Source organism: Chelonia mydas, chromosome 1 (genome assembly GCF_015237465.2).
Source record: "Chelonia mydas isolate rCheMyd1 chromosome 1, rCheMyd1.pri.v2, whole genome shotgun sequence".
Taxonomy (NCBI): Eukaryota; Metazoa; Chordata; order Testudines; family Cheloniidae; genus Chelonia; species Chelonia mydas.
Genome location: NC_057849.1, coordinates 248,671,325 through 248,690,656, shown reverse-complemented (window position 1 = coordinate 248,690,656; position 19,332 = coordinate 248,671,325). Strand labels below are relative to the sequence as shown.

The 19,332-nt window shown below is 44.2% G+C and overlaps 1 protein-coding gene across 1 annotated transcript in view; it reads left to right on the top strand.

Annotated features, from left to right (window-relative positions):
- Nucleotides 1-19,332, top strand: part of PAH (phenylalanine hydroxylase) — a 68,038-nt gene that overhangs the window by 3,765 nt on the left and 44,941 nt on the right. The window contains exon 2 of the mRNA XM_037879691.2: nucleotides 11,780-11,887. Within this exon, the coding sequence (XP_037735619.1) occupies nucleotides 11,780-11,887 (108 nt within the window). The remainder of the gene's footprint in view (nucleotides 1-11,779; nucleotides 11,888-19,332) is intronic.

Below are 19,332 nucleotides of genomic sequence, written 5' to 3'. Positions count from 1 at the left end.
ATTTAGTTTGAACTGAATGAGCTCATGATAGCTGGAACCAAGATTGTCCCCTACAACCATGTCTTCTATAAAGTCCTCACTACTCACCAAAACCAAATCTAAAATGGCATCCCCTCTTGTTGGTTCAGCAACTACTTGATGAAGGAATCCATCAGCTATCGCATCCAGGAAAATCTGAGCCCTATTATTATTACTAGCACTTGTCCTCCAGTCTATATCTGTGAAGTTAAAGTCTCCCATGATAACACAATTCCCATTAGTATTTACTTCATTAAAAACATTAAAGTCATAGTTTGGGGCTAACTGCACTTCTGACCCCTCCTCAATCTCCTTAAAGGCACCTCTCTGTGGGTGGAGACTTCTTCCCCCTTCCTCTTGGCTGGATGTGTAGATTTGCAGACCTCTGCAGTTCATTTTGATTATCCCAGCAGGTCAGATCACAGGCCAACATCTGCACTTTGCCCTTCTCTGCACCTGTCCTAGCCTGAATTCATCTCACGTGAACTTGGTTGGCCAGAATTATATATAATATTCCAGATGAGGTCTCACCAGTGCCTTCTACAACAGCATTTTTTGAGTCTTCTCATATATGAACACTTAAAAATACAAATTATACTCTATTTATAGAAGTTGTATTTAAGTGTGCAATTTCTTCAAAACTGAAATATTTACCTTTACAAAATCTGGCTTCCATTAGGTATGTCTAACAAAGTAATTACCTGATTATTTCATTAAATGAGCCACTGTTTCTCTTCCATACTTTTGTTAGGGTGCCTTCCTAACAAAGACATTTCAACATTGCTACTATCACCATTTTCCAGATTCATTTCTGCAAACTAATAATAGTTCATAACTTACATTTAAAATAATAATTATACATAATTAAGAACTAACAGTCAAAATTTGGCATTGCATACTTTGAGGATGAGTGGCCCAGAGTTCTGCCCATCCTGCTGTCTCTCGTGTAGAGGAACTTTTGTTGTCCAGACTTCTAGTTTCTTTATAGAGGAAGGATCTGAAATTCATAACCCACATAAAGTATCCAACCTCATATGTTGATTTCATTACTAAGATGACTCATAAAGATTTCAAAGCCTTTCCCCTTTTCTTAAATGAAGGGTTGTCCAAGAAATAACAAAATTTAACTTTAAAAAAACTTTATTGATTTTAGCAGAACAAAAAGTAAACTTTCCAGAATAAAACCACCACTGAAATGGATCATATGAGAACTTTCTGGTGCATTTTTAAAAAAATGCTTTGTGTTAATAACTAGTAAAAATTACAGTAGAAGTTTGCCTCTAAGAGGGGGTTCATATAAGATAGAGTAGTGTCCTTAGTGAATATGCGGGAAGTAAGATCTATGCACAAGTGATTAAATTAAAAACTATAGACCAAAATAACAGCTGAGAAAGGAACTTCTTGTTGAAAAATCAAAGGAAACTGAAGAAAGAGTGAATTTATCATAAGGGGAAAAATTAAAACTTTAGAAATAAAAATTGAAAATTACAGTAACAAAGTGCTATGCTAACACTGTGAGATGTGATAATTTGAGATAAGTCTAATTCAGGCAATCAGAATGAAGAGAAGACAAATTTGTGAAATGCTATAAAGCTATATACAGACACATTGCACTTACGAAAACTGACAAGGAATTCTTTGAAACATTAAAAACATGTATGAAAATTATGAATGTTTGTGGGGTGCATGTGTGTAAGTAAACTATTACACTGAATCAAGTCTCCTAGAGCTCAAATCCTCAAGACTCTGAGGATCTGGGCTTTAGGTTACACTATGCTTTTAACACCACCGTCATGGGGAGGGCGTGTTGATATGGACCATCCAGAGAGGAACACAAGCCCCTCTGCCACTCACACCCTACTTTGGCAACCACTACAGGTGGCTCACCCTATTTCCAGCAACCTTTAACCCCCCCTACCCCTGCCATGCCCTCCCTCACTCTCCCAGTTTCCCCTTCCCTGCCACTGTCTGGCAACGCAACTCCTCCTGTCTTAAATCTTGGCTCACCCATCCTGTTCCCAGTGTTGCCTCTCTGCTCCTCTTCCTTACCTCTCTCCATCCCCTTTACCTTCCTCTGTTTGTTTGGCTGCTGCACAAATTCTGCCCCTCCATCCTCTCCAATTTGCCTCCTTCCCCTCCCCTGCCCCGGTACCCTCGTTTTCAACAAGTAGCAAATTCTGAAGACCGTTAAGGGCAAAATGAGCACAAGGGATTCAGAAGATGTCACTGAGATGCTCAAACTGCTTGAGAAGTGACATGCTCAGAAACAGCAAGGTAGGTAATTCTGCTGGGTTAGTCAATGTAGTTAATTTTGACACAACAGCTCCCTTGTAATTCTCTTCTTCAGGCTGTCTCCCCTCTCTCTCTTGGAGTCACTTAACAGCGGGGTTTGATTAAGTTAAGAAGGTAGCTACTTGATGACTGAGACTCCTCTGGCTAATCTGCTGCTCCCTTGAATACCTGTTTCCTTAAAGGAGCCATGTCCTAGGCAGCAGCTGACTGGTCCAGTCTTCACTACCCCTAAAAGGGCACAGACTGCCCTGTTCACAGTATACTCCTTCGTACAAGCTCATGTACCACCAGTGTTACATAAACCACAGTTTGGGAACCACTGGTCTATTGCAACATGTCTGAGGCATAAAGAACTGCACATCGCAAAACAATGTTACCAATTTCCAAGAGTAGAAAAGCCTCTGTTCCTGTTTTGTTTTAAAAATGACTCAATTCAACACATTAAAGTTAAGGGCCAAAGGGAATTTATTAGGGTTTGAGTACATGGTTAAAGTCACATGATCTAAAAAGATCAGTTTTTATAGTTACTGTGCAGGTTTTGCACAAAAGCTTATGCTCAAATAAATTGGTTAGTCTCTAAGGTGCCACAAGTACTCCTTTTCTTTTTGCGAATACAGACTAACACGGTGCTACTCTGAAATCTGACATCTGATTATATACCATGCCAACTCACAGCTTCCGCCTTTGTCAGACATATTAATCTGAGCCTATTATGGAGCTCTGTACAGGGTTCTAAATATTATTTTAATTGCACTGTTGCCTGGATTTGAAAATGTTTTAGAACACAGCTTTTTAAAGTTAAATGCCCTCTCCACTTGCCTGACATCTGTGTAATAGATTTGTTTTTTCCCGCAAAAAACTGACTTACATACAGAACATCAAACTCATCTGGTGCTAATATTTTAGAATTGTTTCTCATTGGTTAAAATTTTTCCTCATTAAATCGTGCAGACTATTGACCTTTTTCTTACACAAGTGCTTCTTGTGTGAATGGCTTTCATTAGTCTGCTGCCATACTGTCTACTACTGCTGTTTCCCTCAGGCTTCACAAGCTAAGTAGAGTTGGAATGGGTAGGTATTCATATGAGAAGCCTCCAGAAAACAAACATGTTGTGGAAAGTGGTGTTGATGATTCAACAGATGGCAATCTTTCCTCTATGCTGCAGTCTTTTAGCCTTTGTCTCTACACAAGGTTTTTACCCACCCCTCCCCAAACCATGTAGACCCCTCAATCATGTGCTTATTTGTACTTTGATCCCATGCTTGTTTGCGCAACTGGGGAGATGAGTTAAAGTTGGAACAGTTTGCACTGGTACTGGTATTTTTCATATCCCACCCTAAACTATTACCTAATGTTGTTTGTGTGCTATGAAACAGCTGCTGGTTTACCCCTGTCAAAGTCAGATTCAGGACTCACATAATTTGTCAGACCACTCTGTTTATTAGCAAAGCGCTTTGCTAATGCACCCGGATGTGAGCCCCTCTCTGAGGCTCAAGATAGCTTATTTATACAGCTAAGCCAAAGCCAATTTAACATAAGAGACAAAAGAAAGCAGAAACTGACAAATATACATACATATCTTATTTGCATACTAACATTTACCAATCTCCTAGCTCAGTAGGAGCTCTAAGTTAATTAGTTTGAGGACCCATTGTCTCACACTCCTTTATGTTTCTCTTCCTGACAACTATATTTCAACAAACCCTTCAAGTAGCATTTCTTTAATGAATTATAATTTCAATATAATTCATTCTACTTTCACAATCCCTCCTTTTGGTCAAGCTACGTAATGACCAACAATGACTGGGTTCCACATATCGATTGTTCTTTATCTCTTTGTTCATCAGTGATATTTAAAATCATCAAATTAGCACTCTGGTTTGGGGCAGCTATCTGTGTAGCATGCCTGACACAATTTTGGATACAACAGGAAAGTAACTGAAAACATACAGGTATCAGAGTAACAGCCGTGTTAGTCTGTATTCGCAAAAAGAAAAGGAGTACTTGTGGCACCTTAGAGACTAACCAATTTATTTGAGCCGCATCCGATGAAGTGAGCTGTAGCTCACGAAAGCTTATGCTCAAATAAATTGGTTAGTCTCTAAGGTGCCACAAGTACTCCTTTTCTTTTTTTGAAAACATACAAAAATTATTAGGATTCCAAACAGGAGAGTTAGGGCTCCCTGAAACAACCAGTTTCCTATGCCAGAGAAATTGAAAAGGTTACTTAGCCACTTCCATAAAGAACTTGGCTCTTCATGGGGAAGATATGCGATTTGTTCTAAGTGGCTAGCACGATCTATTACCTCATTGGTGTTTTCTGGTATATACACACAGCAGTCTTTTCCAATGAGAGCACAAGTCCTTCCTTTTGCTGCCAGCACTATGTCCAATGCCTGACGGTTTTGGAGGGCCATCTGTCGGATTGCCCCTGTTTCTTTGGCCAGGGCTCTTAAACTTTCTCCGATTTCATTTGCCATTATTTCAACTACTGCTTGTAACCTTAGGAGCCTTTTTGCACGATGTATTACTCCGCCTAATGGTATTAAGGAACCGCCAATGGCCTCTTCCCAGGTTAAGGGGCTTATGTTATTTACATACCATTGGGCATCTGTTAAGTCCCTTCTTTTTCGCCTGAAATTACGGAGGCGTTCTTGAGGGAAGGTTCCTAGCACTCGGAATTGTGGGAAGAGTCGGGCGGGATAACAGATTCCTGACCAATTAGCTGGTAGTGCGGTATAAGCTCTGGTCCACACACTCAGTGATGGCCTATTAAGGCCGGGAAGAGTCGGTTGCACCCATTTGTCATATAGGTGTTTGCAAAGGAGGAGGAGTATCCCCCAAAGGGTATAGGGTAATTCTCCTTACAAGGAGTGGTGTTATTTGCATGACATTGAAAGATTGTATTGTTTTCACTAAGGTTACTGTAGAGGGAACATGAGATTGATTTTTCTGTTTGATCCCAGGTTGAGAAAAAATTCATATCTCCATACCCGGCCCGCCACTTTTTAGTTTTGTTTGAATAATCCCATACACCATTGGCCACAATATGCTGAAGGCAACGGCTTTTCCCCAGATCCAGCCCTGTCCCATTACACACCCAACACCAATGACCTTTTCCCTCCACCACACTTATCCATTTAGATGCATTTATTCCCACCGCTTCCCAAGTGTCATTGCTATTCCATATTTTGTTAAATGGACAAGGCCCTCCAGTGAGGTCTGGGGACTTGAGCGGGATAGCCAGGACAGGAACACCAGTTTGAGAGTGGGCTGGGATGTGGCTGCAGATCCAGCAATTAGAAATATTAAGGGTCTGAGCTATCCACACCTGCTGCTGGATAAAAGAATTGTCATCGTGGTCTCCCCAGACCGTAAGATACCAGCCGCCGAGGAACAGGCAGAGGCTCATGTTGAAGGCAAGGCTCTTCTGGTTCTGACAACCTCAACTGAGGGAACCTCAGTCACGGTTTTACGCCCACCAGGCAGTAGGCGCTAGGCTCGCTACTGCTTTTTTTTTTTTTTTTTTTTTTTTTGTTCGTCGTCTGCTTCTGGCAACCCTTACGAGAGCGTAGATTGTAAGGTATTGCAGACTGTTCCTCTACGTCTTCTTCTGGAGTCAAAATTGACTCTGCGTTGTCCTGAGGTGATGATTGGTTCTCTGGGGATGGTGCCTTCTTACACTGTGAAGCATGTATCCACGCTGCGATGCCAGATAGTTTAACAGCCGTCTGTGTAGTAAGCAGTACCTGATGAGGACCCTTCCACCGGGGCTCCAAGGCGTGCTTTCGATGATGGCGCCGTATGTAGACCCAATCACCTGGCTCGAGGTTGTGGCAAGCGTCGGAGGTGGGTTCCGTGGGCAAGGCGGCTCGAACCTGTGAATGGAAGTGACTTACAGCTTGCATTAGTCCCTTGCAATGCTGAAGGAGCGCACTGTGAGTCAAGTTCAAATCTGGAATGGGAGTAATGGTAGTCATAGCTCGCCTAGGGCGTCCCATAACAATTTCAAAAGGGACTTAATATATGAATTTGGGATGGAGTGGATCTCATGTCCATAAGGGCTACTGGCCAGCTTAATCCTGTAGAGTCACAAATTTTAGCAAGCTTATTCTTAAGTACACCATTTGGTCTTTCAACTGCACCTGCACTCTGTGGGTGGTAGGGACAGTGCAACAGGTGTTTGATATGCAATATACGGTCCAGGTGTTGAACAAGTTGTCCAGTAAATGTGTACCCCGATCACTGGACAGAGTAGCAGGAATTCCCTTGGCAGGCATAATATGATTTAACAAACATTTGGCAACAGACAGTGAGTCAGCCTTGCGACAAGAAGAGGCTTCAATCCAACCAGAGAATAAACATACCATAACCAATATAAATTCATATTGTTGACACTTAGGCATTTGTGCAAGAACAGTGCTTGAGGCAGGCCCCGGAATCCCTGGGCCACTTTTACAGGTTTACCAATATTATGGCTTTGGCAAATGGTACAGGCTGCACAGTGGTGGGCTGTAAAAGAGCTAAAATGGGGAGGCCCACCATCCTGTCTTATTTACAGCAGAGACCATCCCCTCCTTTCCGACATGCGAAACACCGTGTAGCAGGGCAGCCAGAGATGGGTAGAGTGAAAAGGGGGCTACAAAGGCACCAGTAGGCGAGCGCCAAAAGGATTCGGGATGTAGAGAGCAACCTTGGGCAACCCAGGATTCTTTCTCGGTTTCTGGGGCAGAGTCTTGGAGCAGGGTGAGGTCAGTGAGGGACCAGGAGGGTAAGAGGAGAGCAGAGAACAAGGGAATCAGACATTTCGACTAGACGCGCTGCAGCAGCCACAGCACGCAGGCAGGGGGGTAAGTCTTGGGCAACAGGGTCTAAAGTGGCAGAGAAATAAGCCACTGGGCGGTTCTTTTCTCCGTGCATCTGAGTGAGAACTCCAAGTGCACACCCAGATTGTTCGTGGCAGAAAAGGGTAAAAGGCTTAGAATAGTCAGGGAGCCCTAAGGCAGGGGCAGAAGCCAAACCCTGTCTGAGGGAAACAAAGGCAGAATTGGCCTCGGGGCCACAGCATGGGGTCAGGCACAGAGAATCAAGTGAGTTCCTGGAGAGGTTTTGCAAGGGAGGCATATTGGGGAATCCATTGTCTGCAAAATCCAGCCATGCCTAAAAACTTCCGGACCTGGCGTGGGGAGCGGGGTCGGGGAAAGCTAAGGATAGCTTGGACGCGGGTAGGAGACAGTGCACAGGAACCCTGGGAGAGGAGAAAGCCAAGGTATGTGACAGAAGCTTGACAGAGTTGTAGTTTAGAGTGAGAAGCTTTGTGACCCTTATTTGCTAGGGCAGTAAGGAGCACTGAAGAGTCAGTTTCAGAGGCAGACAATGAAAGGGAACAGAGGAGTAGATCATCTACATATTGGACTAGTGTGGACCTGGACGGGAAAACAAGGTCAGCAAGGTCTCGGGCTAATGCTTGGGAAAATATTACGGGCTTTCAGTATACCCCTGGGGCAGTGTGGTTCATGTGTACTGTTGCCCCTTGTAAGAAAAGGCAAACAGGAACTGGGAGTCAGGGTGAACCTGGACAGAAAAGAAAGCAGAGCACAAACCAACAACAGTAAAATGAGTTGCATCTGGTGGGATAGAAGACAGAATCTTTGAGAGAGGCAAGTTTTGATTCTGTCCACCTATGATTTGCCTCTTCCCACCACTGCATGAAACAATCAACCTCTCCTTTTGCCAATTTAGTTTTAGGTTGGCCGAGTTTGTCTTTTAAGACGTCTACTCAGTCTTTGTCCCAAGATCCTAACAGTGGCCACTGAATTTTGGGATTCTCCTGAGTTAGCCTTTTGCCTTCCCATACACATCCCCGCCCCCCCCCCCCCCCCCCCGGTCAGCCTTTTGAAGCCATCCCCCACCCATGTCATGAGGTTTTCTGTTCATTAAAACACAAAAATGCTAGCAACAAGACAAACACCACAGACAAACAACACAAAACATAGATCCATGGTATTCTGAATTTTTCTTCCGCTGGCGCCAGTTTGCTTGTAAAGTCTAAAAACAAAAGAAACAATTTCCACCCCCCTGGTGGGGACAGATTATTGCTTAATAATAATACCACTTTCTTTTACAAATTTCCTTGCTAATTGCAGGAAAAACAGAAGAATTACCTCCAGGCTGTACTTATTTTGTTCTATAGTCAGGCTGGTGAATTACCCCACTCACTGATCATTTATGAAATTCATGAGGTGATGTACCTCAGTTTCCCCTCTTGTGCAACAGACCATGTTTGCAATAGTTTCTCTGCTGTACCAAGCTATAAGTTTATTCTCAGGTAATAGTTGAGACACAGCTTCAGACTTTAGCACTATACACACACACAAAATTCTCTTTTGCCTAACATCCCTTGCACTGTGATTACTCTTTTACACAACTGTACCCCGATTACACTTCCATCTTGTACAACTAGACACAACCAGGAGCAGCCAAGTTAAGTTCCAATAGAAACCCCTTACATCCTTTAGTGATTTTGATTACATTACCCAATAGTCAAACAATTTTGATCAGATTCTCTCTCTGCCTGCAGCAGTCCCTTATAGACCATTTCTGTGGGAAAAGGGCCCATTTTCCCTCAGAATAGCTGTAAAGGCTTCTGGGTACAGAAACGTAGTGGTGGTAGTAGCCACTCTACCTGACCCCCTTAGCCTACACCATTTTTCCAGAAATTTACAGGAGTCCGGACTCTTCCTAAAATACATAAACTGAGCCGGCGTTCCTTTAGGGAACTGTCCCGACTTAGAAGTCTGGTTACCCATACAGGAGGACTTTACACACCAATCACACAAGAAGGAAAGTCGGGTTTGTCAGAGCGATGCCCGGTGCAACACACAAAAGGAGCCCACAGGCTACTGCCTCAGTCGCCCTTGCTTTCACACCAAGGGTTTTACCCAAGGCGCAGTGCGGCTGCGATTGTGAAGATTTCACTCACTCAGACCGTGGATACAGGAACCTTTTGGTCAGCCGATCCCCGGACGGAGACGGCGCCCAGACTCAAACACAGCACAGGGAGGATGGATAGACACAGAGACAAGACAGTCCTCAGTCCGGACAAAACACAGAAATAATTACCTGACCAGATTCCTGATGTCGGATCCCTACCAGAACAGAGTGGGAACCAACAGGTTTGATGGCGTAGACTTCACTGTGGTCATGCACCCTTCCGTTCTGGCGGAGGACTGCTCGGGCCAAATGCCCAGGTGCTGGCTTGCCACAGCCGCCTAAGAACAGTCAGGAGTCACACGGCCCCAGTGAAGATGGTTGCCATCTCGGTGGAACCTCCAAATTGTCAAAGTCAGATTCAGGACTCACATAATTTGTCAGACCACTCTGTTTATTAGCAAAGCGCTTTGCTAATGCACCCGGATGTGAGCCCCTCTCTGAGGCTCAAGATAACTTATTTATACAGCTAAGCCAAAGCCAATTTAACATAAGAGACAAAAGAAAGCAGAAACTGACAAATATACATACATATCTTATTTGCATACTAACATTTACCAATCTCCTAGCTCAGTAGGAGCTCTAAGTTAATTAGTTTGAGGACCCATTGTCTCACACTCCTTAATGTTTCTCTTCCTGACAACTATATTTCAACAAACCCTTCAAGTAGCATTTCTTTAATGAATTATAATTTCAATATAATTCATTCTACTTTCACACCCCCTAATGGCATGGTGAAGTGACCTCTCTATATCCCTTACCTACCATGCAATAGTGTTGTAATCTATAGTTAGTTAATGATTGTACGGTGTTTTGAAACCCATGGCTGAAAGGTGCTATATTTGTATTACTGTAGCACCTAGCAGCCCCAGTCCTGGACCAGGACCCCACTGTGCTAGGCACCGTACAAACACAGAACAAAAAGACAGTCCCTGCTCCAAATAGCTTATAATCTATACCAGCCCTACGCCCTCTGGAGACTCCCCATACTGGGAGAATCCTCTTTGTGCTATTTGAGCATCCCAAAGGGAGCGGCACCTGGCAGAAAATGTTCCCTCAGCCTCTGGTGATCAATGCACAGTCTAACACAAGTACAAAAGCTGGTCTAGAGAAGTAACAATAATTTAATTTTAAAATGAACATTGTTCTGTGTATCACTGTGCCAGAAAATGTTGTCCCTCAATGAGTCCTTCCCTTTTGACTTCAGGGGCAGTACTGGGGGTACAAGGAAAGCCAGATTCCCTTGCTGAACAAAGGCTGCAGACTCTGCCTTTGCTCTTAGCAAGGCCTCTATCCTGGCGTTGTTTTTGTCTTACACCAAACTCTCAGTGATTTTAGTAGGAGTTCTGCATGAGGAATGCTCTCTGGAGATGACCCCGAAAATACAGTTCTGAAGAATATCTTCGAGAGAAATGGAAAAGATGGTCTAGTGAATTGGGTGCTAGTCTGAGACTTGTGGATTTATTTCCCTGCTCAGTCACAGATTTCTTGTGTGTGCCCTTGGGCATGTCACTTAGGATCAGATTTTTCCACAGGCATTTAGGCACCTAAAGATACAGATAGGCACTTAGTGAGATTTTTTTGAAAGCACCTAACCAAGTTAAGTGTCTAACTCCTATTGATTTAAATACTTTTTGAGCATCTGGGCCTCTGTGCTTCAGTTCCCCCTCTGTAAAACAGGGATAATATTACTTTCCTACCTCAGAGGCGTTTTGTGAGGACAAATACATTAAAGATTGTGAGGTGCAATCTCACCATGGTAATGCAGGCAGAGCACGCCTTAGCTAGTGCATGGCAGAAATTGTGCTTAATTGTTTGAGGAAGAAAACATAATATGTTTTGAATGAATATAAATGCAAGCATATCTTACCATCCGTCACTAGTTATTCAGCCTTTCATTGACTTTTTACATTTGCTGCACTGTGTCTTTAATTTTGGTACCACCCTGAGCGAAAGTCATCCCTGAAGTGCTATTTTGAGGGTGTAAGTGGTGCCTAGACCTTGTGATGGCTCTCTGCACTGCATATGCATGTATGTATGTAGTTCTGCTGAATCCTAAGGCAATGATTTAATGAAAGGAAAATCTAAAAGAAAGTCTTTTTTCACAATATATAAGATAAAAGAATGTTAAAGCCTGAAGTGAGCTTGGTGTGTCTGAGAGGTGAAGCTGGACATTGTTGGGGGCTTAGTGACACCAACCACGATACATCCTTGCATGGGTGGCTCATCCCCAGCATACGTCAGAGTAGCCATAATACTTTTCTAAGCTACACCAGCAGAAGCAGCTCCCTATGCTAACCCAGGATGGCAAGAGTACACTTCGGCTGTGCCTTGGCGCGCTCCCTGTGCTGGGGCAATGCTTAAGGCAGCAGTAAGTCCACTTTGAGTCGCTGGAGGAGGGCAAAGGGGACTTACTGCAGAGCAGAATAGGGCCCTACCTGTATAGCTGAATTTAAAAGAGTTTGTTTTATCTTTCAGGAGACTATGTACATTGAAGAAAACACCTATAAGAATGATATGATCTCTTTGATTGTCTCTCTGAAAGAAAAGGTTGGGGCTTTGGCTAAAGCTCTGCGCATATTTGAGGTAAATATTTTGCTTTTCTCTGTGTCTTTAAAATGTCAGGACTTCCAGTGCTACCCCCCTGTTTTCAAATGATCCTGACTTAAGGGCTGGGGGGTGTTTCTTTTCTGGGGTCTAATTTTCCTTGATTACTTTCAGCTGAGAGATGACTTTTTAAAAAAAGCCCCTCAAAACCAACTCTTCAGTCACTTTTGCAAGGGTTAAAAAAAATCTGAATTTTTCCCATTCTCAAAAAACGATTTAGCGAACAAAATGTACCCCAGAAGTAGTTGCATTTGACTAGCTTGTGGAGTGTGCCTGTGGATGTGTCCCTATATTTCATACCTATGAATGTATACAGATTATATTCAGGCCTGATTCTTCACTTCCTTGCACCCTGTGTAGTCACTGACACTTGTACAAAGCGAGTGCATACTCTGTGTAAAATGCAGTTGGATCAGAATGGCAGCATTTTACATCCACTTTGCAGAGGTGTTTAGCACTACACAAGATGTGAGGCAGTTGAGAATCAGGCCCAGGATATGGGATCCTGTGGGAAGAAAGGAGCTGCATTGCTGTTTCAAACGTCATCCATGCACATGCACACACATTTCCCCAAATGTCGTGGATAATGTTTAAAAAAAGCCCTTGGAATTCGTGACACCTTTGACAGCCTTAGTTGTGACACATAGGGCTGTGACCATAATTCGAAGCAAATCCACTGGTTTCTTAGGTTTTTAGAACTTTAATATTAATCAATTGTTTCTTTGCGCAATTGTTCATTACAGATTACTGTAATGAACTGCAGACTACATAGTTTCTATTAGAAAATTGAACTGACTAGTAAATGAAAGGCATAGTACAAATGGAAACAAAATGTCCCAGGACATCTTCAATTCATTAAATGGAAGGGGAGTACATAACTATCAGAGCTAGTGTCAGCCTGTGAATTGCAGTATGGCCCTTTGACAGTATTTCCACTTCTTAGCGACATGCACGTCTGAGGGGTTGTTTACACATATAGTTGTTTCTCATTAACTAACTCCATGTGTGGACATTTACACAGAGATACAGTGACTCTGCGCTGCTCCCAGGTGCCTGTCTCGGCACATTTGCCATGCTCCTGTTGATCCCATCCATAACCCTGTCCTGTGGTAAGAATAGGAACAAGAGAATGATGGCATGATCTTATATGAGGAAAGACTTATGAATCTGGAGGGGGATGAGGCTATACTCAGCACTCTCCCTGTGACACCACCCCCAGCCCCTCGCCCTCTTCCCACCACGGCCATGACCATGGAACACCAGAGAGGCAGAGTCTGGACAGAGGGAATTCGACAGATGGGGGGCATGATGACATTTACACTCAGCCTACCCAGCCCTCACTTTCAATAGGAGTTCAGCCAAAGGAGCAGGTTTTCCATTTTTTTTTTCACCCCTTCCACCGCATGAAGCAGAGGGGATGAAAATGGCTATAGTGTTCAGGTTAGAAACAGCTTTGTTGGTCACATCTGTTTGACTCAATTGAGGGTGTACAGGGGACATCTTTTTTTCTTACTGGGGGAGCCTGTCTGCAGGCACCATGTCTGGCCTGGTGGTATTCCTTGGGCCCTTCTCAAAGGAGACTGCACATGGAAGAAATCTATGGATTTCTGGTTGTCTATGGGCATGTTTAAGCCTCCTTAATCTGTTCAAAACCATGCCACATTTGTGCATGAAATAGGGGGTGGGGAAAGCCAACACAAAGGCTACAAAATATGGTTCAAATGAAATTGTTCCTTGGAACTGAGCCTGCATTCTATGAATCTGTTGCCTACTAAAGCTAAGCCTAGTCCCCCACAGAGTTCTTCATATTGTGGTTCGAGGACCAGTGTGATGCATTTGGAGCTGCTCCGTAATAATTTATGACGATTGTGTGTTGGCCTGGCTATTGGCATGTTTTCTGTGTGGCTATATTGGGTTAAATCAACAGGAGAGAGTGCGTGGGGAAGGGGAGCGGGGGGAAACAAACAGGAAAGGAAAAGAATAGCTCCTGATAACTCCCAAGAGTTTGTGGAGAGTGATAGCTTTGGCATTGACCCTTCTCTATTAGCTGTGGTGATTTTTGACTCCTCTTCAGCCAGCCTACAAAACTAGTTTGGACCAGGACAGGAAAAGGCCAGCTGTCACAGGCTGACTAGCCCCTTTGAGAGGGAGCAGGGTTCAGGCCATCTCTGATTACCTGCTGCTCAGCTGGGCTTAAGGGAAGGCACCTGGGGGCTGTAATACTTTGGTCTAATTTTGGTTGTTGAGGTTAGTGTGTGGGTGCTGGTGGCCTGTGATATACAGAAGGTCAGACTAGATGATCTGGTGGTCCATTCTGGTCTTAAACTTTGATACACATGGGCCTTATAAAGAGAAAGACACCAGCAAGGAAAGGGCTGCCTGCTGACCCCTTCAGGCATAACATTAAAGAGATTGATTAGGGAGAAAAAGAAGAGAGTGAACCCGGCAAGAGGTAGCCAGAGTCCTGGGCTAGAGAAACTTGTCTCCAGGCGAGTTCTGAGAAGGCAGCATCTGGGGACAGGTGGCAGGATGTATAATATTAAAAACACAGTTCTTAATATTAATCATAGAAAGTCATAGAATTGTAGGGCTAGAAGCGCCTGGAGAGATCATCTAGTCCCTTTCCTCTGCACTGAGACAGACAGGACGAAATAAACCTAGACCATTCCAGACAGGTGTTTTGTCTAACCTGTTCTTAACCTCCAATGGTGGAGATTGCACAACCTCCCTTGGTAACCTGTTCCAGTGCTTATCTATCCTTCTGCAGTTTTTCCTAATAGCTAAGTCTTTCTTGCTACAGATAAAGCTAATTATTTCTTGGCCTGCTTTCAGTGGACATGGAGAACTGATCACCATCCTCTTTACAACAGCCCTTAAAATGTTGGAAGATTATCAGATCCCCACTCAAGACAAATAAAACTGGGCACATTGAAACCTTTCCTCATAGGTCAGGTTTTCTCAACCTTTTATCATTTCTGTTGCTTTCCTCTGGATTCTCGCCAATTTGTTCACATTTCGTAAACTGTGGTGCCCCGAGCTGGACACAGTAGTCCAGCTGAGGCCTCGCCAGTGTTGTGTGGAGCAGAAGAACTACCTCCTGTGTTCTACACATGACATACCTGTTAATATACACCTGAATATTAACCTATTTTGCAACTGGTTCACATTGTGGGCTCATATTCAATGTGTGATCCTTTATAACCCCCAGATCCTTTTCTGCAGTACAACTAGCTAAGCAGTTATTTCCCATCTGGTAGTTTGTGCATTTGAATTTTTTCCCCTCCTAAGTGCAGTAATTTACACTTGTTTTTAGTGAATGTCATCTTGTTGATTTCAGACCAATTCTCCCGTTTATCCAGGTTACTTTGGAGTCTAATTCTGTCCTCCTGAAGTGCTTGCAACCCCTCCCAGTTGATGTCATCCACAAATTGTATGAGTATACTCCCTAATGAAAATATTGACTAGTACTGGACCCAGGACAGATCCCTGCAGGAGCCAACTAGATACGTCCTCCCAGTTTGACAGCAAACCATTAATAACTATTCTTTGATTATGGTTTTTCAACCAGTTGGGCCCCCACTTTACCATAATTTCGTCCAACCACATGTCCCTGGTTTAGAGAAGAAGCTTGTCTCCAGGGAGAGGGAGCACTCAGCATCTGGGGAAAGGTGGCAGGGAACATAATATGCTGAGACAAGACATTTGTCCTCCAGAAAGAGAACCCGGTGAGAGATCACCTGGCCACAAAGGTGGTGGAGGAAGTGGGATATTTAATCATTGAGCAGTATGGTTTAAAACCGTTCAAGGAAGAAGAGCCCAGGAATAGGTGAACTGGAAGAACTGTAAGGAGAGAGAGAGAGAGAGAGCGCTATTGTTGCTTGACATAAATAGGGTAAATCTCTCTGTTTTGGGGGGGGGGGGGAATGATAATGTAACCTTTTATTAATAAACAAGGCTGGCTTGGGCACAAACACAGGTAAGCCTGTTGTAATTCTTATATGGAGTCTGTAGTTCCATGGCCACCACTTGCCTCTACTTCCCTTTCATCAGGGCCTTTAAGAATTCACAAAGTTGCTAGTCACCTTCTCAGCCCCAAATTCTTTAATTCACTCTCCACCAAGTTGGCAACAAAGCTTGTCAAAAACAGAACAAAGTCCCAAAACAATCCTCAATTCCAGAGCCATGCAATCGCCTCTCTTAGGCTTCCATAGCTTACTGCCAGGCCTCCTACCTCTGGTAGTCTCAGATACTCTCAGTCACACTCTTCCCTTGCCCCTTCCTGCTGCCTTTTATATTTTAATGATCTGATTTCTCTCAGGTGGCATTCATCTTGTAATCAGGGCTGGCTTGGCCCCAGGTTTTCTAGCCCACAGGGCAAGCCACCCTGTTACAGAGTCCCTAATGGGGAGGAGAGGAGGAAGGGACACTGCAGAGCCACACTTTGCCAGAAGGATGAATGGCAGGGTAGGCCTGTCCTATTACAGCCATGAGCATAGGATACCAAAAAGATCTTTGGCATGTTTAAAAAGGAACATTGTGTCAAGAGAGGGGAAAGTTGTTTGTGGGAACCAGACTGCAACCCAGGCACCTGCTGGAGGTGTCAGAGGAATTAGGCCTGCTTAGGTTACCGGCAGGGGGCAGTAAGCCATTGTGTAACACAAGCATTAGTGTAGATGTTTGTTTTAAAATCAGTTTTCTCAAAAAGCTTTGTTCCTACAGTTAAACAAATGACATTTTGGTTTTAAGAAGGTGGCTTAGTCACTATATACCCCACTGGTCACAGAATCCTGAAGGGAAGACTTGCAGAGGCCGATCCTATTCGAACCTGCTCGGTAAGCATGGTTGATACACAGGGAACTGAAGCCCATGGCCCGGTCTAGGAATGGGAATATTGCAGAATTCCACCCTAGGGGAGGTAAGGGCATGAGGCCGGACACCTGAGGGGATGCACTCAGAGCAACCCAAAAGGGGATAGAGGTGCAGCTAGTCCTGCAACTGTGACACCAAATTTAAGGGAATCTCAATGTGCTTTTGGAGTGCACTGTATTTATTGTATGCAAAGAGCCCTCAAGGTCATGTCTGTGACTGAGGGACTGTCCATATGCACTGTTGTGTAATTTTGTGCTTTGAAACTGAGCTCTTGTTTTAGTACAATTCCCACTTGTATCCAGAAGTGGTATCTTTTGGTATCCTGTGTTCATGCACTGCACCCCTCCTATAAATAGGAATTGATATTTTATCTGTTAGAATATTACCACCAGATTTGAATAATATCTATGTAACTGCTTCTATGCATCTGACTGCTTTAAATTCAAACCAGGTTTGGGTAGATCTGTTTTTTGTCTTATGTTTATTCCTGATTTATATTCTTTCAATCAGTTTTCAGAGCCAGGTCTGTGACTCTGAGAAGTGCAGTCAGCCAACGTGGATAACCATTCTGGTCCCCAACAAAGGATGGGGTGCATGAGCAGGGTGACCATGTATCCCTTTAAACTGGGAATCTCTCGGTTTTCAGCAACAGGCTTAGAGCCATGTTTTTAGAAGTGCTGAGCATGCTCAGCTGGGACCAGATTTTCCAAGAGAGTTCGCTCCCATTTAGGCAGCAAAATAAATGGCCACATTTTCAGAAGACCTCAGGACATAGAGTGCAAACTGAGATGCTGAGCTCTCTTGAATATCTAGCCCTAGTGTTTTGTCCATGCTTTATAAGTTGTGGGACAAAATGTCCGGACCAGATGGAACACTAGAATGGTGCCCTGAAGGAGTCATCGATCAGCTGAGCTGATGAACCAGGCAGCAGGCTGGCTGAGTGCATGTGTTCCTCAAGCATCACTCAGTACCCAGTCCTGCCACCATTTGCTACCCGGCTCTACTTCCACCCCCAGAAGGTGGTTTGAGCATTGGCCTGCTCAACCCAGGGTTGTGAGTTCAATCCTTGAGGGGGCCATTTGGGATCTGGGGCAAAAATTGGGGATTGGTCCTGCTTTGAGCAGGGGGTTGGACTAGATGACCTCCTGAGGTCCCTTCCAACCCTGGGATTCTATGAAGATTTCCCTGTGAGCCCCCCAACCCATCCTCCCCTGCAGGGTGAGCCAAATCCTCATGGAGTCAGAGGCTCATTCTTAAACTGAGCTGTGAATCCAGCTCCACCATTATAAGCAGGTGGTTACAAACCTAACCTGAGCCAGATTCTATGTATCCACTATCCCTGCCCCAGAGGCGAGTACCAGACTATATGGCAGTCCACTTGGGAGATGAAAGGAAGCCTGTTTCCCTGTCCTTATTTACTACAGTCCAAATCTAGTCCCCATTAAAGTAAAAGGGAGTCCTTCCCTTAACTTCAGTAAGCAGTGGATTGGTGATGATATTATGCCTGTGAGAACTGTTATTCGCCAAAATGTTTGTGGAAAGAGAAGTGCTGCAAATGTGTATCTGTGCACAAATATGCATGCAAATCTTCTTAAGGAACTGATATGGCTCCCATTAGCGTAACATCAGAGCACCTCACAATCTTTAATGTCCTCACAACACTGCTGTAAGTTAGGGAAGTACTATTCTCCTTATTTTCCAGAAGGGGAAAAGAATTGAGGCACAGAAAGACTGACTAAGTGACTTGCCCAAGATCACACAAGAAATCTCTGGAACTGAACAGAGTCCAGACTTCCTGTGTCCTAGGCTAGCCTCCTAACTATTGGACCATTCCTCTTCTGTGACACCCAGGTGTCTGTTCTCAAGTACTCATGTCTCTCTCTCTCTTGGAAGTTGGGATCTGAAAGCTCTTTGTGGGTTTGGGAGTCAACCAGTCAGGTAGCAGAAGTAGTACCTTGTGACTAAGGTGACCAATCACATACCATCAATAGCTGCTGGTTCTGCCAGCCTTAGTCATGGTGAATAGTATTCATCCTGTCTTACTGATCTTAATGGGACTATGTAGAAAGCAAGGTACTGCCCCATGTAAGTAAGGGTGGCAGAATCTGCTTTTATGCTGTAAAGAAACATGTAGGAAGTCACTAGTGGCTTTGACCACAAGAATGATTTTACAGTGTGGTAGACAAAATATATATATATATATCCCTGTGCAGAAAATCATGGATGGATTAAATCAGGGGTGAAAGTAAGTTAGAGGACTTACCGGTACACCGGAGTCCTGAGCAGAGGGCATGGCCTCAACCGGAAGAGGCAGGGCCTTAAATCCCCAGGCCCTTTAAATCTTGATTTAAAGGGCCAGGGCTCCAGCTGCGGTAGTGGCGGCTGGGAGCCTGGGGCCCTTTAAATCACCCCCAACCTACCAGCTGCAGAGGCGGCTGGGAGCCCCGGGGCTCGGGGGCGATTTAAAGGGCCCAGGGCTCCAGCTGCCGCTACTGCAGCGGAGCCCCAGGCCCTTTAAATCACTGAGGAGCCCTGGGGGCTCCCGGCTACCACCA